The 23,714-nt window shown below is 40.8% G+C and overlaps 1 protein-coding gene across 3 annotated transcripts; it reads left to right on the plus strand.

The window, feature by feature from the left end:
• Positions 1-3,467: 3,467 nt before the first annotated feature.
• Positions 3,468-23,608, plus strand: LOC136677267 (structure-specific endonuclease subunit SLX4-like). 3 transcript variants are annotated; one of them, XM_066654756.1, is made up of 15 exons: positions 3,468-3,529; positions 4,353-4,783; positions 5,204-5,378; positions 6,669-6,899; positions 8,100-8,338; positions 9,011-9,306; positions 14,197-14,440; positions 14,845-14,927; positions 15,321-15,467; positions 15,879-16,048; positions 16,671-18,541; positions 19,292-19,849; positions 21,025-21,127; positions 21,359-21,652; positions 22,339-23,608. In XM_066654756.1, exons 2-15 carry the CDS (start codon positions 4,471-4,473, stop codon positions 22,718-22,720), a joined length of 5,106 nt encoding a protein of 1,701 aa, XP_066510853.1. In that variant the 5' UTR covers positions 3,468-3,529; positions 4,353-4,470; the 3' UTR covers positions 22,721-23,608. The 3 variants fall into 3 exon arrangements, with proteins under 3 accessions (XP_066510853.1, XP_066510855.1, XP_066510854.1); XM_066654758.1 differs by having other exon boundaries at positions 14,845-14,918; XM_066654757.1 differs by lacking the exon at positions 3,468-3,529 and adding an exon at positions 3,562-3,597.
• Positions 23,609-23,714: the final 106 nt, after the last annotated feature.

The following is a 23,714-nucleotide window of genomic DNA, read 5'->3' on the forward strand; positions in this document are numbered from 1 at the left end:
AATTACTGTTATTTCTATGCAACTTGACAGTTCAATATATTTCACAGTTGAAGTGCAATATTCATTTTAGCAAATTTGTCATTTCAGATTCATGGTACTCTCTTTGCAGACCACAATGAGTCTTTAAGTCTCAGGCCAGCCCATGGCACAGGCCCTGAATTCGTCAACCTCCATGAATCCCAGTTGGAGGGGGTGCCAGTCCTTCACAGGGCAACACACACTCACACATTCAGGTACACACTCACACCTACAGACACTTTTGAGTTGCCAATCCACCTGTGTTGGACTGTGGGAGGAAACCGGAACACCCAGAGGAAACCCACGTGGACACGGGGAGAACACAGAAGCACACCATCTACTTTTAATACCAATAAGGTTATGGTTGCAGTCTTTCTTGCTACACTGCCCCTGGTATCCTATTGTCATATATATTAACATTTAGTAGTATATAAACAATCAGCATATGCAGTCTCTTTTTTCCAGAACGTTCACCTTAATATTATGAAACAATGATTACACAGACACCCAGTGTCTTGGACGTAAAAAAGGTGCTATACTATTGTCGTGTGGCGAGACCTATCCCATCACCAATTCACTGATTCAAGGACTATGAAGTGTATATATGTGTTGTGAATGTACTTATCTGGCTTCACCTGTGAAGCAGAAATAGCCAAAGGGGGCAACACAGAGCCCTACTCAACTTATCCTTGTCGGGAGGATCCACCGTTGGGGAAAGGAAGGGGGGTCCGTTCTTTGAGTAACCTGAAAAGATAAAACAAGTTGTTATAATTTAAATGGCCATAATGATAAAATATTTACTGGTAATCGAATAATTGTCCTAGGCTGACTGTGTATATGGTATTAAAATGTGTTATGTTTAGAACATGTTGACCCAACCTCAATGATGAGATGGAAAATTCTGAGGGCAGGGCTTTAGGCTTAAATGTTCCAAAGATTCCCAGGGATGGAGGTTTTTTTTTGTTGTTGTTCCCAAGATTTTTGCAGAGAAGGACACTAGCTCCCCTTAGTGTTAGAGTAACTGGGTGGGGTAAATGTAAAATAACCCAAGCCTGTTGTCTAGGTGGGTTTAAATATTATAAATATTTTTATTTTTTCGTTGTTTCACTCATGGGCTGTGTATTTTCCGTTGTGTAAATAAAAGTCCACCAGTTGAGCACTCTACTTTTGGATCTTTCCACCCTCACAGACCTGGCCAGGAAGCCATGGGTAAACCCCTGCGGGGTACCTCACACCCTCACAATTGTCCTATTTTGAACATGGCTTCCCCCATGTGGGAAACCGGCTTTATGTATTGGCTTGTTCAGGGAGTACAAAGCAGACTGAATCTTCATATAATGTAGATTAAATTTTATTTAAAAAACAAGTCACCTTCATATAAAGCTATATGGTTTTTTAGGTATCTGATAAGGATGCCCCTTGGACACCCCCCGCTAGAGGCATAGCCAACTAGAAGGAGTCCCCAGGACAGACCCAGGACTTGCTGAAGTGATCTCTGAGCTGGGCTAGGTTTGTCTGGATCTCCCCACAAAAAAATCCTAGAAAATGCTGTGGGTGACAGAGATGCATGAACTTCTTTGCCTACCCTGTTTCCACTGCGACACTGAAATAGAATGAGCAGACAAGAAGATAAGGCAGTGATTAAAAGTAGACCTTTAAATCAAGCTAAAATGTCAAAACTACACCCCACAACTACCCAACCACCAATCAATAAATTAAAAATATAAAAAATAGTGTTTTGTATTTGGAAATTTGAGAAGTCCAAGAGTTATTCACAAAATTGGTTTAGCCAATTCTAAATCTAAATTGACTGATCAATTGCCACTTCCTATGAAGGCAGTTCCATATGATGTGTAAGACGGTGTTCAAGTGGAGTGGATTACACTAAAAAATGGCAATATATACTATGGAAGGACATGGATTCTGCTGGCTCTGCTTGTGCCATCATGGAGAGTATTTTTTTCTACAGATTGAGAAAAAATGTATTTTGAATGGAAAGGCCCGTAATTTCTGCCCATTAAAAAAATCCTCTTCTGTTTTCTTCCTTTTCTGTTTTTTAAATACATGGCAAAAGTTGTCATTATTAGATTTCTCGTGGTTTCTGTGAAGATTGTTTTCAGAATCTGCTCTGCAGTGTGAACGTAGCCTAAACCTTCTTTCCAGCCTTTGAATGCTTGATCAATTGAAGAGCATGCTTGTAAATGCTGTAATGAAAGTATAAAGTTTGTACAATTATGGACAAGATGTAGCCTTCCTTTTTCTGCAATTTTGCTAAAGATTTTGGATGGACCATTACTGATTTTGAATGTTGGTAGTTAATTGAATTTATTAACAGTCTTTAGCAAAGCAAGAATGTTACTATCTGGGATGCTGACTTGCAAATTGTATGCTACATTTGCTATAAATCAAATGGTTCTGCATTGCTTGTAACTTTTTAAATTGTGGCGCTGTTGGGCATAGAGCATGTTATTTAGTATTCTGTCATGGTGTGTTTTAGCTTTAAGCCTCAGTGTTTGTCATTAACTTTCTTCTTGGTTCTAATATCCAAATATTGTTTTGGAGGTCAATAAAGTTCATTTTCATGCCTTTTTACCATCATTTTTTGAACAACATTCTTTGAAGTTTGTTTTCTCTTTCAAATGAGTGCTCCGGTTAAAGGAATGCAGGGTATTCTGAAACGACAATAGTTAAAAGTGTAGAGATCTGAACCCTAAACATGGATACCATCGAAAGCAGGTATCTAGTCTTAAAGTTAATGTATTAAAAAACTTTAGAAAAAAATAGCATTTCCTTGGGGCCTTAATTAAATGTTTGTAAAAATACCTGGGTCAGAATACCATGGGGGAAAGCACCCCAGAGTCCATTTAAATTCTCAAGTCTCTCATTGAGAGTCTCCACATTGAGATGTCTCAACCCTGTTATAGTGAAAAAGCATGAATGCCATCTGCTCTACACATAATACTGGATTGCTAGTTTGTATGAGTTTTAAGCATGCACTGTACTGTCATTTATTAGCATACACTGCAGTATCAGAAATTATATAATCATTCATTCATTCATTGCCTGTAACCACTTATCCAGTAAAGAGTCGCAGTGTGTCCGCTGTCTACACAGAATCACTTGGTGCTAGGCAGGAATACGCCCTACAGGGTGGGCCAGTACTTTACAGGGTGACACACACTCACATTCACTCTCACACTAACTCCTAAAGATACTTTTGAGTAGCCAGTCCATCTACCAATATGTGTTTTTGGTCCTTGGGAGGAAACCCACACAGACTGTATATTTCAATACTTAAGCAAATTGCTTAAATCTAAAAAGTGTTTTGAGCAGCAGTTCTGAATAAATATTAACTGCCTGAGGTGCCCATGCATCTCATCATCATCAAAAAAAAAAATAATTAAATGATAAAAAGGCTTTGCCATCTCATCTTTTTGCGAAGCCATGAACTACCATTCCCAAAATGCACCGCGGTGCTGCTACGTCACAGCAAGGAGCCGAGGCGGTTGAGGTGAAGCATTTTAAACATCAGCTAACCACTAAGCGTACTGTTTTATATGATAATATGTTTTATAGGAGGTAATTCGATACGAATGACATAATTTATTGTAAATGTGTCGGCGTTTACTGGTCTGTTATATATTGGGTGTTTGGAAATATAGCTATATTTGAGTTCTTTTTGTATACACAATAACAAACTGAAGTAGACTAGCCTACATATTCGCCAGTCTCTTTCTAAATCAGTCGATTTATCGGGTCAACGTAAAATACGTTCAGCGGTTACATTCGTGCAACATAGAGGTTCCTAGTTTCCTACACGAAATTCCTCTTACACTTTAAATGGTAGCTACAACGATTTACGTTATTCCGTATTCACCAGCTGTTTATTCGGGCTGTCCAGTCCACATTAAACAATGTGGCAATTAACGTTATGCCAAACAACCACATATAAATATTAAATTGAAATCAACAATTTCTCTCGTTTATAATCATCAACCATATACCAGCCTTGTAACAAGTTCTGTCATGTTTTTGAATATGAAGCTGTTTTTGTCTCCTGTGTTTTGAAATATGTAAGTGTAGAAGTGTAGAAAAAGCGCTATATACATATATTTTATTTTTAGCCTTGTTGTAATTACATCAGGGTCTCAGGCACCAGAATGTAACCTCTGTGCATTTTAAATACAAAAGATATAACACCCCTAGTCAGAGGACATGTTATTTGATTTTCTATATTATAATATGTTCACATTTCTCTGTTTGGCTTGCTGGAGGAAGCAGGTATAAATGTAATTATGTCTTATTTACCATGATCTATGCTTTATTTTCTGCAGCTATGCAAACTGACTGAAAAGGGGCTCCAAGTTAAAATCTGCAGCAACAAAATACTGCAAAACCTTGTCAATTTAGTACACGACTGCAACAAGTCCTTTCTTTAGATGTTGCCATGCCATGGATGATTCGGACGAGGAATTCTCTGACCTCTGCTCTCGACTCCTGAAGAGAGTAAAAAGGAAAGAATCAGATGAGAAGAAAAGGACTGCAGTTCCTTCTAGGAGAAGGAGGGATCAGAAAAACAGTCAGCCTCAGAGTGAGAAGGTTGTTCAGACACAGGCTAACTGCCACACAGAGGGAACCTCCTCTTTGGGCCTGAAGGAGAATGTGCTCCGCAGGATGGAGCGCTTTAAGAGAGAGAGTCCTCCTCGACTCTTCCATGAAGAGAAAGAAAAAGGCCAGTGTAACACAGCATCGTCTCAAATACAAGGTGATAACCTCTTCCGTTCATAGGTTTGGAATTATTTTGTCACAATTTATGTATATTTTACAACTGCAGTCTTTATCTGTAATTTATATTGATTAGAAGCATACAGAAAAAAAGTAGTTACTAGCTTAGCATTTCGTGTGTGTGTGTTAGGGGTGGGTGATATTTCAGGGTATTTTGGCGATAACTATATTTTTGGTGATATGACAAAACACCGAAAAATATTTTTATTAATTTGAAGAATTAATATTATAACATATTATATTGGGGTGACTTAAATTTTGCATACTTTTAAAGTGTGCTGTGATTGAAAAATGGTTGAGAAACCATGCTCTAGAGCTTTTACCAAGCATCAATCTCCATGGATGTTGTATTTTTTTTTTCTTTCTTTTTGAATTCCTTGGACTTATTTGTCTCTAACAGAGCCCATGGAGGAATCTGAAAGTGATGAGGTACTGGCCTTGAGGCTGCAGCAGCAGTTGGACCGTGAGGCTGAGACCGTGGTGCCTATGGATGATGGAGACCTGTTCTTCTGCCAGCTCTGCCATAAAGACCTTTCATCCATGAGTCCTCAGCTTCGCACCCAACACATCAACAGGTGTTACACCCAGCTTTAACTAATAGTATTGAAATACCTCTACATCATCTGTATCTAGCTGCTAGTAGCTGGGTTTCCACTTATGTATTTTGTGTAACAAAATGAAAACATCAAAAACCAAAATATTAATGTCCTTGTTGTTTGGTTTTAACAAAATTATCTTCAGTTATAAAGGAACAAGTTTCAAGTATTCTCTTGTATTAGGTGGACAAATAATTTAAGTTTTTTTCCCTAAGATATGATTTAAACTCCAAACATTCTTTATCCCAGTCTTTTGCCATTTTACGTTGTTGTGTAGTATTAAAAATGACAGTTTTCATTTTATAAAAAAAAAAAAAAAGTAACCTAAAAATTAAGCATTAATAGGCTACAGTTATTGCCACTAACATTAGAAGCATCATAATTTAATATTCTAAACCAAAACACGTTTTTGAATACAATACTATCCCCAAAAAGGAACGGACATGCTTTTGCAGCGCTTTTTCCTTGATGCAGCTCATAAAAAATGCACTGATGAATAAATTAATCTCATTTGCCAAAATACATAATTTTATGTTATATGTTATTTTTCTTTTGAATAAAGGGCAGGAGAATGTTTAAATATTTAATTAAAATGATATGATACTCAAAATGCTTTTAAAACATATTTGTACACTTATACAAAGTCAGTGTAAATGTAAATTGGATGGAAACCTTGCTACAACCAAGTAAAAACATTTTTAACTTGAGCAGCAGAACATTGTTATATATCTAATATCAGACATCTAGATTCCAAAGTTTTTGTAACTTTCATAAATGCCTCAAAATATGATGCATACCTTCTATTTGGTTATACAACCTTAACAATGCCACATCAGAATCCTTTTATTTAAAATCAGAAGGTTAGGGTTAGAATCAACAGAGGGCATTGCACAGTGGGAGTAAACAGAAGTGAGCATTTGGCAGAGCATGTAGATGACCTGTGAGCATTTGTGCTGTTCTTACAGACATTTATTTTTCTCCAAAAACAAACACGGATCAACTTTTGGAAATAAGTTGATGTAGGATACTACACTGTACGCTCTTTGTGGGTGTTGCCATTGCTCCTTGCGCTTGTACTATCAGGGGACAGGACTGATATGAACATGAAAAATAATCACTGGACTGGAATAGCCTAATCATATGAACATGACTGTGATTTCTATTAAATTGTTGCGGGCAAATTGCTCAGTTTTTCATGAAAAGTCATGCAGCTTTAATGACAACTGTATCACATTAGGTTAATACATGCTCTCATCTACTTGGTTTCAGGTGTCTAGATCAGAGTGAGGACAGTGCCTCTGAAGCTCTTCTTCCTCGTCCTCTTCCTCGACCTCGAGTGCCAGAGTGCCCTATCTGTGGTCGTAGCTTTAAGTCTGAGAAGAGTCGCTCTGCCCATTTGAAGCGCTGCTCTGCGAGCATGGGTGTATCTCCTGCCGAATTGCTACAGGCTCTTCAGAGACAGGCGGACGAAAGTGAGAGAGACAACGCATCTGACCACCTGTAAGCAGCTCAGTATACATATAACCATTAAAAAATGTAGACAATGCTTGAAATTTAAAGGTGCATTCAGACATTTTCTCCTGTGAGTGTTGAAGTTATGCTGCGACAGACAGGATCTGGAATTTTCGATAAACCTATTTTAAGCATGGCAACCACTTTATGGGGATGCACCTTATAGAGCCATGTACTGGTTTATACTGGTTTAATTATTTGACTCTTCACCTCGTGTGCAGGGTTGATAGCATTTGGGCAACGTGCTGGATCTCCATTGTACTGATGTGGCTGCGAAAAAAAAAAAAAAAAGTCAGGTTCGCCTAGTGATCTGACAGATCTCTGGATCTGAGAGGCACTTCTTTCACTGTCAACCACACCAACAATAGGCCTACTAATAATACCAATAAGCCAATCTGAAATAGGGTCGGGGAGGGCCTTGGGTCTTGGCCAAACAGATTGAAGCCCAGTTGATTGATTGAAGTCGCATAGCTGCCGACCAAACACCACAGCCTGACACGCACCACAGCAGCTGTGATTGGTCCACTGAGCCTCATTTTCCCTCCCACACACTCCCGCTGTCCCGGTTTAACACAAACGCAGAAGTATAAACGTGGTAGTACAGGCTTATATTGGTTTTTTTTTATCTCATGTCTGAATGTTGTCTATATATTTCCACAAAATTAACCAGAACCATTTAAGGCACTATTTAAAAGAAAAATAAAATTCTCCCAGGGGAGCATACCCCTGGACCCCACTTGAAAATAATTATGGTCAAGTTTATACACAAGCTGTTTACATCTGGGCCCAGGGGCCAACAAGTTATGTGTTAAAAGTGTGTCGTATACATAGCACCCCCACCCCTGACCACCTTCTGGGCATGGAAAAATGTTCAGGCTTAGGAATTTTTTTCCACTATCAGCTCTGCGTGTGTTACCCATTACTTGGAAAAAAAAGGTAAAACAAAAATAATAATCACTCACATAAATGTTGGCTACTTTTTGGTGGTAAAAATTATCGACTGCTTTAAAAAGTTTTTTAAAAGTTTGCCAGGTCGGGATTTCTAAAGTAGCTAAGAAATAGGGGGTTTTTAGACTTTAACACATTTGTTATAAAAAAAAAAGTCACATAGTTACATAATCTCTTATATATGCATATAGGGAAATTTGTGGAAATATGAATTGTCTCTGAACTTTAACATCTTCTAAGGCAGCGGACTGAGGGCAGTAGGAGGCCACCAGAGTCCAGCATACCAGCTAAGAAGAAAGCCAGAAAAAAAGCACCACGCTTGGATGAGGATACGATGGTGGCTCTGGCCTTGTCTCGTTCTCTGCTGGAGCAAGAGAAAGAACGAGAGAGAAAAATTGAAGACGAGAGGCAGATACAGGCACAGCTGTCAAGTCCTCCCACAGCTGCAGCTCCTATGCTACAGTTGAAGCCTAGAGCGGGTAATTATGTAAAGGTCTCAATATTGCAAATCTCTTCTCCTTACTAGTTCACATTACATTTATTTAAAAAATCTAGCTATGCAGGTCTTTATTGCGAAGCCAAAACAGCATTATAGCTGTCAGCTTTGCTTGCAGAATTTTGTTTTTATTTATGAGCAGGCCAAAAGTGTAAATATCAAACAATAGCAAATGTGGTTCAAAATAGCACCATGTTCTATATTAATTGGCCCACTTGATCAGCACAGGAAAGACAATTATAACATAGTTTACTCAGGGCTTTGCACATGTGGCCCATTATTTTATACTCATCAAAAACAATTTAAAAGTTGCTTCATTGCTTAAGTTGTCTATGTGCAGGATTGTCCCCACCACCCACAACAAATGAAAACCTCTGGTGAAGATAAACTCATATATAGATTAATAAATTCAAAAACTCATAAACATAAGTTAACTCTGGACCCTATAGCTATCAGGTGAGGAAGAAAGGACAAGAAATTGACAGCCTTTCCAGTGAATAAGAGACCTTATCCATTAAAGATAGATTCAGAAGCAGGATTCTGTGACTTTTGCAGTTTAACTGATGATTTGAGCCTTGGGGCTAATTTTAGTAATAGATCAATTATAAACCAGGCATGTAAACTTTAACGTGCATAACTTGCTACTGTCTTTCAGGTAAGATTCGGGGGAGGAGGAGGAAGGGTGCATCTGCTGCTTCCCCTTCACTCCTACTTATTCAGGACCCTCAAACTGCCCAGAATCGAATCCAGGAACGTGTTTCCTCCCTGCTGCTCTGCCCAAGACCGCCAACACCCCCCACTCCCAAACTCCTCCCCTCCAAACTTCCCATGTGGGCACACAGTACCCCCCTCTGGCTCAAGAGTGCGCTGCCTGGAGGAGGACCACACTCAATCTCAGAGTTTTACACTGTAGAACTTGGAGCATTTATACAGCCATGGGTGAGACCAGAGGTGAGGGATGCTTTTACATATATGCTTACTCATACACAGTTACATTATATGCACTTAAAGATCAACATTGTATCTAACCAAGTCATATTTGAATGGATCAGTATAGCTGTATTAAAGTGGGCATGAAAAACTGACTTTTATCAGTGCTTATACACACAGATTTAGTATGTGGCATTACCTGCAAACCTACAAATATTGAAATAAGACAATAAGGGCTGCCTAAGTGAGAAAACATGGGATTTAATGAATTGTTCAGATTTGGCTCCATTTGTGATGTCAGTTCCCCTTGAAATTGTACTGCCCTACATTTGAGTATCTCTGCTTACAGTACTGTACCTGCTATTCTTTGAAAGTGGAAAGGCAAAGTTAAACCACATATAACAGACACGAGAGTGAAGCAGTTACATATCTAAGGAAAAACTGTCAAAATAAGAGAATCAAGCAAAAAGCTGCTACACACTCTGGGTGAGGTGAGCAGTGGCCCATTACTATTAAATAAAAAGCATTTAAATCAGTTGTTCAGAACAGTGTATAGAGAGGATGGATGGGTGCACGATTCCATACTGGAAAAATGTCAGTCGTACGATAAACGTCTGGGCAGAAATATCTGCACAGATATTTTTGCAGAATCAGTTAAAAAATAAAAAATCTTTAATTTATGGATGGTCAAAGTGGTCTTGTATGCATAACACCAATGGCGTTGGAGGTGGGTTGAATAGCACATATTTCGGAATGTAAACAAACCAGAAAGAACTGGAGTTCCCTAAAATCAAAGATGTTCCCTTTAAAGTTCAATAAAAAATAATGATATAGTTCTAATAAAAGTTGTAATAGCTTGTTATGTGGTCCAGTGTGCAGTATCTGTTACAGATAATACGCTTTATTTTCATACATTTATTTAGATGTGTTTCTAGCGCTGTGTAATGTATTATAGATTTCTATGGTTTGAGTGTTCTGTAGTGGCAGCTTGTTGTGTACATGGCTGTTTTCATTGTCTGTTTATGGGAAACATTCAGACATGTATGTAAGTTTATATTACGAGATTTAAAAAAAATCAGACGTTTGATATACGCTGACTGGTCTAAAACGCAGTTAAAAATAACCCCAGGTTATATTCATTCTGTCCCAGTTGACATGTGGGAGAATATTCTGTCATATCTCCTGGTAAAGGTATGTTTGGTGTTGTAATATGTAGTTCAACAATGAGGTTAGGCTCAGGTGTTAACCTTACTTAAATCAACAAAACGACCAAAAGAATCACTCAGAGAAGTGAAACTTCTGGCAGTGTTTGTGAACAGTAGCAGTCTACGTATGTGTTATAAATATGCATCCTATTCAGTTTACAATTTAACAGTTCATAGTATCAGGAATAATAATTGTGTGAAGGATTATTAAAGTTTTTTGGCATCATCTCGCTCATCTGTTATCGAGGACTAGAAAATAAATATCACTTATATCTGTGTTTGAGCCACAAGCTGCCCTGTAGCATTAATTTCCTCAATAAATATACAAACACTGGGTAAGATTAGGGTTTTTTGCTCATGGGGCTTCCCCTAGTGTAATTAATTTTAAAGCACTGTACTGAAACCCATAAGGAGGGGAAGGAGGTGGAGTAGTTTCCCACCCTCCCTGAAAAGTTACATAATGCAGTTTCTGCAGTACTGAGCTCAGAGTAGCAAAAACAGAGGCTCTGAGTTTTACAGGTCAGTGAAGCATCACAATTATTATGACACTGTAATTAAATAAGAATTTAATAATTCCTTTAAAGCTTTGAAAGTTTTACTCAGCAAATTGAGATTCTAATTTATACTACACTGAGGTATTATAATAAAGTAAAAAGAGCAGATTCTTGTAGATTGTTTGTCATGCTTATCTCACTACACACTGATCTCCCTCCCAAAAAAAGGAAGTACTAATATTTTAACATTGTTGTTTTGATTAACTCCTCCTTGGATCACCACCTTAACGTGGTGGAGGGGTTTGTGTGCCTGCGTGAGCCTAGGCGCTACGTTGTCGGGGGCAATAGCCCCTGGTAGGGTCTCCCAAGGCAAATTGATCCTAGGTGATGGGCCAGACAAAGAGTGATCCATAAAGACACGGATGAAAAAGATAATAACGTGGACACAGCCTCCCTTGCCCGGAGCAGGGTTACCGGGGCCTCACCCTGGAGCCAGGCCTGGAGGAGGGGCTCCTTGGCGAGCACCTGGTGGCCGGACTTTCACCTATGGGGTCCGGCCGGGCTTAGCTCGAAGGAGATACATGGGTCCACTCTCCCATGGGCCCACCACCTGTGGGAGAGGTAGTAATCCGATTCTGGTGTATTGTGGATCGGGTGGGGGTCGGGGGCCCTGGCGTTCTAATCCTCGGTTACTGAAACTGGCTTTTGGAACATGGAACGTAACCTCTCTGGTGGGAAAAGAGCCTGAGCTGGTGCGCGAGGTTGAGAGGTACCGGCTAGATATAGTTGGGCTCACCTCGACACACAGTATGGGCTCTGGAACATCTGGAAATCTCCTTGAGAGGGGCTGGATGCTCTTTCACTCTGGAGTTGCCCAGGGTGAGAGGCGTAAGGCAGGTGTGGGCTTACTCATAGCCCCCCGGCTTAGCGCCTGTACGTTGGGGTTTACCCCAGTGGACGAGAGGGTAATTTCCCTGCGCCTTCGGGTTGGGGAAAGGGCTCTGACTGTTGTTTGTGCTTATGCACCAAACAGCAGTTCAGAGTACCATGCCTTCTTGGGGACCCTAGAGGGAGTGCTGGAGAACACTCATTCTGGGGACTCCATTGTTCTGCTGGGGGACTTCAACGCTCACGTGGGTAATGACAGTGAGACCTGGAGGGGTGTGATTGGGAGGAACGGCCCCGCTGATCTGAACCCGAGTGGTGTTCAGTTATTGGATTTCTGTGCTCGTCACAGTTTGTCCATTACGAACACCATGTTCCAGCATAAGGGTGTCCACAAGTACACCTGGCATCAGGATACCCTAGGCCGCATTTTGATGATCGACTTTATAGTCGTATCATCTGACCTGCGGCCATATGTTCTGGACACTCGGGTGAAGAGAGGCGCTGAGCTGTCAACTGATCACCACCTTGTGGTGAGTTGGATCAGATGGCAGGGGAGGATGCCAGACAGACTTGGCAGGCCCAAACGTGTGCTGAGGGTTTCCTGGGAACGTTTGGCAGAGGAACCTGTCAGAAAGATCTTCAACTCCCACATCCGGCAGAGCTTCAACTGCATCCCGGGGGAGGCTGGTGACATTGAGTCCGAGTGGTCCATGTTCCGGACCTCCATTGTTGAGGCGGCTGAACGGAGCTGTGGCTGCAAGGTTGTCGGTGCCTGTCGGGGTGGCAATCCCCGCACTCGGTGGTGGACACCCCGGGTGAGGGGGACTGTCAAGCTGAAGAAAGAGTCCTATCGAGCCTGGTTGGCTCAGGGGACTCCGGAGGCAGCCGACAGGTACCGAGGAGCCAAGCGGCTCGCGGCCTCGGCAGTCGCTGAGGCTAAAACTCGGGTGTGGGAGGAGTTTGGTGAGAACATGGAAAACGACTTTCGGTTGGCTCCGAGAAGTTTCTGGCAAACCGTCAGGCGACTCAGGAGGGCAAAGCAGTTTTCCACCAACACTGTATATGGCTCGTCTATCACTGGGGCTGAAGTGGCCAAGGTGGTAGGGAAACTCCTTGGCGGTAGGGCCCCGGGGGTGGATGAGGTTCACCCCGGGTTCCTCAAGGCTCTGGATGTTGTGGGGCTGTCCTGGTTGACACGTCTTTGCAACATCGCATAGACATCGGGGGCAGTGCCTCTGGACTGGCAGACTGGGGTGGTGGTTCCCCTTTTTAAAAAGGGGGATCGGAGGGTGTGTTCCAACTATAGGGGGGTCACACTCCTCAGCCTCTCCGCTAAGGTCTATGCGGGGGGACTGGAGAAGAGAGTCCGACTGATAGTTGAACCTCGGATCCAGGAGGAACAATGCGGATTCCGCCCCGGTCGTGGAACACAGGAACAGCTCTTTACCCTCGCTAGGATCCTGGGGGGTGCATGGGAGTTTGCTCAACCAGTCTACATGTGTTTTGTGGATCTGGAGGAGGCATTCGACCGTGTCCCTCGGGGTATTCTGTGGGGGGTGCTCAGGGAGTATGGGGTACTGGGCTCTTTGTTACGAGCTATCCAGTCCCTGTACAAACAAAGCAGGAGTCTGATTCGTATGGCTGGCAGTAAGTCCGACTGGTTTCCAGTCGGAGTTGGACTCTGTCAGGGCTGCCCGTTGTCACCGGTTCTGTTCACAATTTTTATGGACAGAATGAAATGAGTTTTCTCCGCAGGATTGCTTGGCTTCTCCCTATAGACAGGGTTAGGAGCTCGGACATCTGGGAGAGACTCGGAGTGGAGCCGCTGCTCCTCCACGTCGAGAGGAGCCAGTTGAGGTGGTTCGGGCATCTGGTTCGGATGCCTCCTGGACGCCTTCCTGGAGAGGTGTTCCAGGCATGTCCAACGGGGAGGAGGCCCCGGGGCAGACCAAGAACACGCTGGAGAGACTATATGTCTCGACTGGCCTGGGAACGCCTCGGTATACCCCCGGAGGAGCTGGAGGCGGTGGCTGGGGAGAGGGAGGTCTGGGTTTCTTTGCTCCGACTGCTTCCCCCGCGACCTGGATAAGCAGTGGATAATGGATGGATGGATGGATGTTTTGATTAAATTTTTTAATCAATAGACAACGCTCATAAATATTATTCCAATGTGTTGATCTTACATTAACTAGTTTGTTTAAATAGATATTTTGTCTTAAGAAGGGACAATGCAAATAATTGTGATTAATTTCAGAAACATTTTAGAATATCCACAGCTAACTTTATAAATCACTCGTTTTCTTACACCAATCTTCACTTTGCAGAAAATGCCTCCTCTTTCCTCAGAGGTTACGCCTATGAAGCAACATTCCTCAGCTACCTCAAAATCTACTGCAGATTCACAACAGCCCAGCAATGCTTCACCGTCTCTGGATCAGAATCCATCAGAGCATCCTACCACTCCAATTTTTCTGACCCCAGCCATGAGCACTCCAGGTTCACAGGCCCTTCGTGACCTTGTGGAGCTGGCAGAGGAGGGCATGACTCTCACCCAGTACGGACACAAAGGTTTGACAGTAGGCTCTTACACAGGCGTGGAATATGTTGTGTCTGAATATGATGGGCCTTTGTAGATTTTTTCTTTATATCCATTTTATTGTGTGAAACATTACAAGTTACAGGGGCTTAAATTATCAACTTTTGACAGCTATTAGGCGGGTGTGAGTTGGTCATAAATTTACAAAAATTATAAACATGTTTTTTAAACTTATGATTTTTGAAGTCTTATTTATCTAAACGTTTCCAAGAAAACTATTGATGTAAAAACATATTAAAGCAGTTCTTTCTCAAAACACTTTCAGCACCTTTCATTAATACAATCATGTTCACATTGAAAAGCAAAAAACAATCTTGCATCAGTCATGTCTATAATGACAACATGGCACATAACTAACGTTGCTTCTGCTCTACAGATAAAGAGCCAGCTGGGTCTGAGCTTCAACTAAGTGGCTTTGTCCCTGAAACAACTAAAATCACAAAGCCTCCTGTGAGCTCGGTAACAGTTATTTTCACATTTATTCACTGATTCGTTCATTTACTGTAACCAGTTTTTCTTGTTTATATGTCATTTGCAAACTTGTTTAGCTTGTAAGAGCAAAATGTTTACATTTAAAAGATACTGCAGAAATTTTGGCTATTTTATGAAGTTTATAATAGGTGTGCTTGGTTCATAATATCTGCTTTGGATAATGATTATTGAATATGCTTGTTTTGTTAAATTCTAGGTCACTGTTGCTTTACTGCTATGTATCCATCCTTTCCACCATAACAAATATGGGACATATATTAGAAAATCCTAAACAGGACAGTCCCTAAGAATTCTCTGAAGACAGACAGTAATGTATAAATTATTTGAATATTTTAAGGAGTTTTTATTTGTGTGTTGCAGGTGAGTGTATCCAAGCTGTGTTCAGATCTGTCCAGCATGGTGAACAACCCTCAGCTCAGTGATATACAGCTGCAGGTGGACAGTGGAGACGTCTACTTCGCTCACTCATTCATGCTCTACACACGCTGCCCCCTGCTGGCCAGCATGGTAAACACGTCCATGAATTTGATCTGCATATGTAACTAGTAACCAGTTCATTTTTTCTCATTGTATTCAGAATGTATTCGTCTTTGTGTTTTTAACATATTATTGTTCAAAATGTTTACTTTTGTACAGTGATGTGCTGGGCAAGGGAAAGTCATAGGAAGCAAAGTGCAAAAAGTTATCTTCCATCTTTAAGAGAAAATCCAAAGTTCCACTCTTGCTTTGAAAAACAAACAAACATATATATATATATATATATATATATATATATATATATATATATATATATATATATATATATATATATCGCATATACTAACTCCACACTAAGGGTTATATTGTGTTATATTCTGCTAAATTTCTGTAAGAAATATATTGGTTGACTCTTTATTTTGTGTCTGTGTGGGCCCTGAGGTCCATGATGCAGGTTTTGGGGTGGAAGAAGATGGCATGCCTAGGGCTCAGAGGCTGTTGCTGAGTGATGTGCCATGTGAAGCAGTGTACTCGCTGTTGCAGTATCTCTACACTGCCTTTTGTCCACTCACAAAGACCCTGCTGCACCACATACATCAACTTGCCATCAGGTTAGTACACTGTCCAAGAACTGATACATTTGACATATTTCTGACTGCTGTCACAATGCTGTGGAAAGGACAACAATAATAACCATTAGAATGGTATTCAATCAAATTAGTCAAAATGTATATAATAATCAAAATAATAAAAATTTATATAGCACTTTTTATAACTGATGTTGTCACAAAGCAGCTTTAGAAAATGTATATCCGAACAGAAAATAAGGATCAGGAAGCTCCATGCGAGCAAGCTGAAGACAACACTGTCAAAGAATAACTCCCAAGAGGCTGGAGGAAGTAACCCTGGGATACATTATTGAATATTTTAATTTTAATAGTGTGTATATTCAGGCAAGTTTCAGTTTGTAAGGAAAATAACTGGGAATCTTTGAGAGCTGTGACTGTGAATCTCACTTTAATGTTTTTATTTTAATGGAGACATTTTGGTGCATTACAAAACTTAAACGTCACCATAATTTGAACAGATTATTTTGACATAATGCTTAATGTTTAAAAAGGTGAAATTAAGTAACATACGAAAACTGGAATAAGTTCAGTTTACACATAGGTTCTTCAATTTGTTGTTAGAATTATATATATATATATATATATGGTTGTGTTTTAACACTAGGTTTGACCTGCCTGAGCTGTGCCAGCAGTGTGAGCAGTACAATGAAGATCCAGAGGGCTCAAATGAAGAGGAATGCCTAGCTCAGGAGCCTGATCTTGGGCCTCAACAAACCCTTGCTGACACACAGTTTCTGGAGCTCCTTTGCTCCTTGTGGCAACACGAAGAGAATGACAGTGATGAATTTGGAGAAACAGAACCTGGAGAAGCTGAGAGAGGGATGGATGAGGAGGAGGAAAGAGGTGGGAATGTTGATGGAGAGAAGAAAGAAGATAGAGTCAATGAGGAAGAGCTGGATGAGATTTATGAGTTTGTTGCCACACAGAGGAAGATGGAGGCAACTAGATCATTTACCACAAGCGATGAGGAAGAAGAGGAGGATGAAGAAGAAAAGGAGAGCACTGGCACAGTAAATGGGGAACATGAAAAACAAAACACTGAAGCAGGACAAAAGAAAGAGGTAAATGCAGCCTCTTTTAAGGAGGCCAATACCAGTCACCATAGTTACAGGCTTGGAGAGGATAAGGATGCAGCTGCCATGGTAACTAGTGCAACGAACATGCACCACATCCCGGATTCCCATGCAGATGTTTGTTTATACACTTCTGACACACAAGAGGATCTAAACAACAACCCCAATGCCAGTCTGGACAAGAGCTATAACCGTTTGTTTTCCGAGTCATGGGGAGAATATCTGGAGCCATCTCAAGTTCCAGCTGACCAGAAGAATACACCTGCTCCACATCAAATATCCTCAGTCAGTGAGGTGATTGACCTGTCCATCAGCCCTCCTCCAGGTTCAGGAGAGCCAGGTGAGCTATCCTTTCCAGTGGCTGGCATGTCTCCTGATGAAGGAGAACCAAGTATACCAGCCCAAGACCCTGTTCCTCCTCCTTTTACCTCAAAATTAAAAAGCATTCAGATTAAACTCTCATCTTCAGAACACTCACCTCCACAGTCCAGTAAAATAAAATTTGGTTTGGTCCCTTTAGTCAGTAGCATGAATCCTAAGCTTCTACCTCCAGTGCCAAATAAAGCTCAGCCTGACATATCCACTCTAGGATCTTCTTGTAAGCAGCCAGAACTTATTGTCCTCTCTGACTGCAGCGATGACATAGATGTAGATCCTCTTGTTGACATGAGTTCATCTCAAGGGGTTGCGTCCTCTCCTTCCCCATGTTCATCTCCTCCAAAACTCAGTCAGAGGTACATTCCGCTTAGAGCTAAAGAAAGCATTGAAGTTAGGCTCTCTCCTAAAGAAACAGAAGAGATTGAAAGCTCTAAACTTAATCAGTCAGAGCATGGTCTGTGTAGGGGGGCAGAAGGTCAAAACATGTTGGATGGCTCTGCAGAGCTTTCCTGGCTTATCCCTGCCACTCCAGAAGTGTCCACATGCTCCAGCTCTACACAGACCCACAGCAGCATGCGGCGCACTCAGCTCTTTCCTAAATCTGACTCTTCATCCTCCTCCTCTGTCCCTGACATCTCTCAAAAATCTCGATATTCAAGAACGCACCCTTCTAGTTTGCTCAGAGATAAACCAGCTTCCCCAAGACTAAGTCCAGATCAGATGTCCTCTAGAGTCCATTCCATTATTGATGTTCCTGAACATTCTCCAGTTTTTCAGAAGCCAGCTTCTTCTGAAAACGGGCTTCTTCTTAGCTCCATGCCCACCAGCAGCACTCCCCTGCATTCTGCCCCCTGCCCACAGCCTCCAGAGCCTTTGGGATCTCCCCTGCTGAAGCACTGCAAACTCAGAGTGCAGAATAGAGGAGTCTTTGAGGATTATGATGAAGAATATGAGGAGCGAGCTGCTTGTGCCCTCTCTCTTCAAGTTGGCCCTGCAAAGACCACATCTCAGCGTACAATCATAGGTAAGTAAGCAAAAGTGTTATTTTGACTGTGTTTTTGGAATCTTTATCTAGGCCAAAGTTAAAAGCCACTCCCTCATGTTTAAATACATAAAAATGTATGTAAATCTTAAAGCTATGCCACTAACTATGAAATTACTGATACTAAATTCAACATATATATTTATACAGTAATGCAGTTTTAAGAAGTTTAAAAGATGCAAAAATTGATATTTACTGCCAGCTCTAACCTGCCAAATCTGAGAATTACTTTGTCATAGCAATGCCACTGTCAAAGTGGCATCAGTAGGGGAGCAGTAGTGCTAGCCAGGATAAAGCCCATTTAGCCTATGCTTGGGCACCCTTGAGAAGGCGATACTGGATTATTATCATTTTAATTTTATTACTGTTAGAATAAAAAAAACTGCACAATCTGCAGCAGATTCATACTGGACAAAAATCGCTCTGCTATTTCTAGTGTCAGAAAAGAAGAACTATGTATATTGCAGATATATACTATAAGACCCTAGTTAAAACAAATAGAATTTAACTTTCAATGGAATTATGCTAAAATTAAACAAATATGTGGTATGGCTAGAGTTACATCATGCAAATGTAAATGTTTGTACATATTCCACTGTATTTTCCCACAAGAGCTATGTTATATAATAATTAAGGTATTGGGTTAGACATGGGTTAGACAAAAAACATGATCAGTAGAGTTGTGTAAATTTAGCAGAAGGTTTATGATTTTTATTTATTTTTCTTTTTTAGGACTTGAGTGCTTGCATCATGACCAGTCTGACAAATTGCGACCCCCACACACAACTTTTGAACCATTTGAAAAGACATCCGTGTGTCTTTCTGTGGACCATTATGAGACTGGGGATGAGAGAAGCACGAGAGAAAAGGAGAAAAATGGAATTGAGGAGGGCAAAAACAGAAGCATGAATGAAGTAGAGATGATTGAGGAAGCCAGTTTCTGTGCTTATGATGAGCCACCAATTGCATTCAATGACTCATGGGGTCTTGGTAGTGAAGCATTGGGGGATCAGAATCCTTGCTTTAGTCTGAGGCTGGAGAGCAGTGAAGATCAAGGCAGTCTTCCAGATCACAGGGTACAGGGAGAGATGTCAGCCCGAAACTCTGTTTCTCCTCCTGTGCACCAAGCAAATAAATCTGCAGCTTCTGTTAACCAGAGCTTGCCAGATCCTGTGGCGTGGGACAGCTGGGAGGAAAATGAAGAAGATGGAGAGGAACTTGCTCTTCCTCTTTCTCAGCGTGTGGGTACAGCAGCTCCCCCAAAGCGAGTGGCTCAGCTTAAGACCCCAGGTTGGTAGTGAATATTATGGTACAATTTCATAGCATTTTGTCTGTAAGGCAATCATAATTAGGGCCTACTCAATACTGAAAATGCAGTAGTCTGCAATATACGAATATTTCCAAAATTGCTGAACTATATATGTTTTTGGACACATACTCTAGTGGCATTTCTTCTGAAATGTTTGATGATATTCAGCAATAAGACAAGTAAGATCAGGACAGATGTTTGATGAAAGGTTCAGGCACAATACAGGGGTTAACATGCCTGGCTGTGTTGAATTTCAAGTAGATTCTTGTAGGCCGGAGCAATAAAAAGATATCAGTATATATCATGATAGTCATGTCATCAGTAACATTAAAATGTTCAGCAAAACATTGGATAGTTTCACTTATCTGCATTAATGTGAACCACCAGGAAAACACACAAGGAATATGCAGAGTTTGACTTTATGAACACACCCCATGCTTGCTCCCACATTGGCACTGAGACACCATATCAAGTTGCTTAATAATGGATTGTGCTATGAGTGACATGTAAACAGCCAAATACTTGTTGCATTCTGCTGTCTTTTGAACTGTGTAAAATGAGTAAGAGTGCTGGATAGAAGGAACAATGAGCTCACCCGTGGGATAGCTTTTATAGGAATATAAACTGTAGTTTATGACGTGTATGCAGTTTACTGAGCGGGATATTATAGTACTGCTCTTTTAGCTTGCAAGCTTATTTAGCGGTTAGCAGTATTACAAAAATGACAGTCTGGTACCATACATGCTAAATAATGTAGTAAAGTGTTTAAATGTTTGAAACTAGTAAAGTTTAACTTGTTAGTATCAGCTAACAACAACAACATAAATATGGATATACAGCTTTAACATATCTGTTTATTTACAGCTAGTGGAGAAGAAATTGTGATTTTTAGAATTATTTTCTTTTAAAATTCTTACAGTTTAAAAAAAATAGTATCAACCAATATAGAAAAAAATTATCATGACATTTTTATTTTAATGAAGATTAATTTGTTAATCCTATTAATTTTATGTTTTCTATGGCAATTATACATGTGGTGAGTTTATAAGTACAACTTATGTTAAATAACATCACTAATTTCATGGGGTGTCTACAAACCTATGTTCCTGAATAGTCTGTATGTTTGGAAAACAAATATACTATCAATTCCTTCCAGTGGCTCGCATGAAGAAGAACAATCAAGTCCCCATGGTGCCCATCACTCCAATGCCTGGCTTTTCAGACATGGACACACCTGAGCTCAAGAAAAGGCTGGACAGGTGATGCTTTGTCCCACTGATCCAGTAATCCTTGCTGAATATAAGCAATATCAATGACTGAATATAAACAGAAAATTAGTCTCAGATTTAGTACCAGGATATATTTTAGTCCAATAATTGTGCTTATAACAATGAGGTTTATAATAACATAAAATGCATAAGTCTGGACAGTGTACATTTTTGAAAGTGGCTGATGGTTATTATATATTTTTATTATTTACATTCCTTCAGGTATGGGGTGCGCCGTCTTCCTAAAAAACAAATGGTTTTGAAGCTGAAGGAGATCCACCAGTACACCCACCAGCTGATAAGTTCTGAGTCTGAGGAGGAAGCTTCTCCTGTGGGCCAACAGAGAGCAGGGCTTCCCCTGGCAGTGCAAAACCTCCACCCTGCGCTGCTCTCATTTAAACAGCCTACAGCGCCCCCTCCTGTGTCTCCCAGGAAACTGCAGTTTGGGAAAGAGGAGGATGACGTTCTACCTGCTTCTCAGGAATCAAACACATCCTCGACAGCTGAGTCAGAGAGGTAAAATACCTGCACCTTTATTAACGCACAAATGTTCAGGCTCGCAAATACATTTCTAATATTAAGATCAATTTTTTTTGTGAAAAGCAAACACATTCATTTAAATTTGTTTTACTATGCTAGTTTACACTTAATAATATATTACACACAACACATTTACACATAATAATTTTATGATTTAGACATAAATAGAGTAGACCTGAAAAGATATTTTAAGGTTTTAAATTTTGGTGCCTACCTGAAGACCCTATGAAGAGCTAGAGATGCAGTGGGTGGTTTGGGTACTCATGTTGCTGGGCTCAATGTGTAACCTTAGTTGTTAAGTTTAGCTGGCTGCTGATAGGATCATAAATGGTCAAAGCAATCTTAGTGGGTAAGTGTAGGGTACTATTTCATGTAAACGTTACTAGATGTAGCTGGTTGCTGATTGGATCATAAACAGCAACAGTAAACTTACTAGGTAGGTGTAGGATTTAAACAATGGGTGATAACAGAAATGTTGTGGCAGCAGGTAGAGAGAGAGTGGGGTGGGCCCTATGTCAAGCTCTAATGGATTGACATAGGATACTTTACATGTTATCCTGTATAATATTAAAATTCTCTCTGTGTGCATGTGATCCTATTCTGCTATTTTTTTATTGTCTTGACCATGAAAACAGTGCCTAAGTATGAATGCTCATCTACAGGTCAAACCCTGAACTGTGTGAATCTGATGATGATGGTTCAGACAGTGAGGGCATCACAGCATCTCAGGCAGCTGTACGCGAGAAGGACAAACTCCTGGCAGTTCGCGCCTTCATCCTTTCAGATCCTGTGCTGTATGGGCGTTTGCTGCAATACCAACCTCTCTCCCTTTCTGACCTAAAGGCCAAGCTCCGGGCAGCTGGCGTAAGGCTGGGCACTGCCAAGCTGCTGGATTTCCTTGATTCACAGTGCATTACCGTCACCACAGCTAAGTCTGGGCATTCAGCGCCCTCACGCAGGAGAAAACGGGTCAGAGCCCCTGCTGCAGGAACAGGGTGTGCAGGGAGTCGTGGGAGGAAGCGTAAGGCTAAACCTGCTGATTGAGCTGCATTACAAGACCTATGGAATTGTTTTCTGAGGGAGCTGGATGAGATTGCATGCACTGTAGAAAAGCCCACTGGATGAGCTGCATGAGGGGGACCACTGAAGCGCCCTCTCTGTAAGCTGTATGAGAGTCTCCATATACAAGTGCCCTTTGGATAGGCAGCATAAAAGTGGCTGTGTAAGAGGCCCTGGTTGAGCTACATAAAAGGGGCTATTGAAAAGCACCCTGGATTAGCTCTGCTACACAAGATGAACTACTGAAGCATCCTCAGTATGGACTGTGTGGGACTATAGAAGAGCTCTCTGGATGAGCTCAATGAGAGAAAACTCCAGCCTGCTGGTTGAGCTGCATGAGAGACAAGGATGAGCCCTGCAAAGGAACTGTAAGAGATATATTGTAGTAAGTAAAGTTGGGGAGAGGGAGTCAGTAATAGACTAAATAATGAATTTGAGGTTGTAAAATTTTGTTCTTCACTCTCCTTACCAGAGCTTCCTGATCTAGATCCAGAAGCACATTTGCACTGCACAGTTTAGCACCTTTGTGCTCCAAAAATTCATTTAACATCTTATAGTTTAGTAATTTGTTCATATGTTGAACCCAATCTGTCCATTGCAGTGGTAACCAGTTACAGTATTTAAAAAAAACTGGTAATCAATGTGCTGAGTTAAATGAAGCACTGGAGACCAGAGAAAACACTACAATGTACAGTGTTATGGTACAGCAGAAATGTCAGTAAAGTTGTACCGATTGTAATTCTGCCTGATGAATCAGAGAAAGGGCTACCCAAGGACCAAGGACAAAGGGGAAAGAAAAAATCTGTCTTGTTATTGTTTTTAAATTTGTGTAACGCTACATTTAACTGAACTCAATGTTGTATATGATTAAACGAGAACCTTTTTAAAATGATGCGCCAAGTACATAATTATTAACATTTTTTAATAATGTTATTTGATTAGATGAAAGAACTCACAGGACACCACCGCTTGAAAAAAC

The sequence above is a fragment of the Hoplias malabaricus genome, chromosome X2 (genome assembly GCF_029633855.1).
Source record: "Hoplias malabaricus isolate fHopMal1 chromosome X2, fHopMal1.hap1, whole genome shotgun sequence".
NCBI lineage: Eukaryota > Metazoa > Chordata > Actinopteri > Characiformes > Erythrinidae > Hoplias > Hoplias malabaricus.

Coding starts and splice junctions, on each gene's coding strand:
- LOC136677267 (XM_066654756.1), top strand. CDS start 4,471: ATGGATGATTCGGACGAGGAATTCTCTGACCTCTGCTCTCGACTCCTG. Junction 15,468..15,878: donor GCCCCCTGCTGGCCAGCATG/GTAAACACGTCC, acceptor GTGGGCCCTGAG/GTCCATGATGCAGGTTTTGG. Junction 16,049..16,670: donor ATACATCAACTTGCCATCAG/GTTAGTACACTG, acceptor TTTTAACACTAG/GTTTGACCTGCCTGAGCTGT.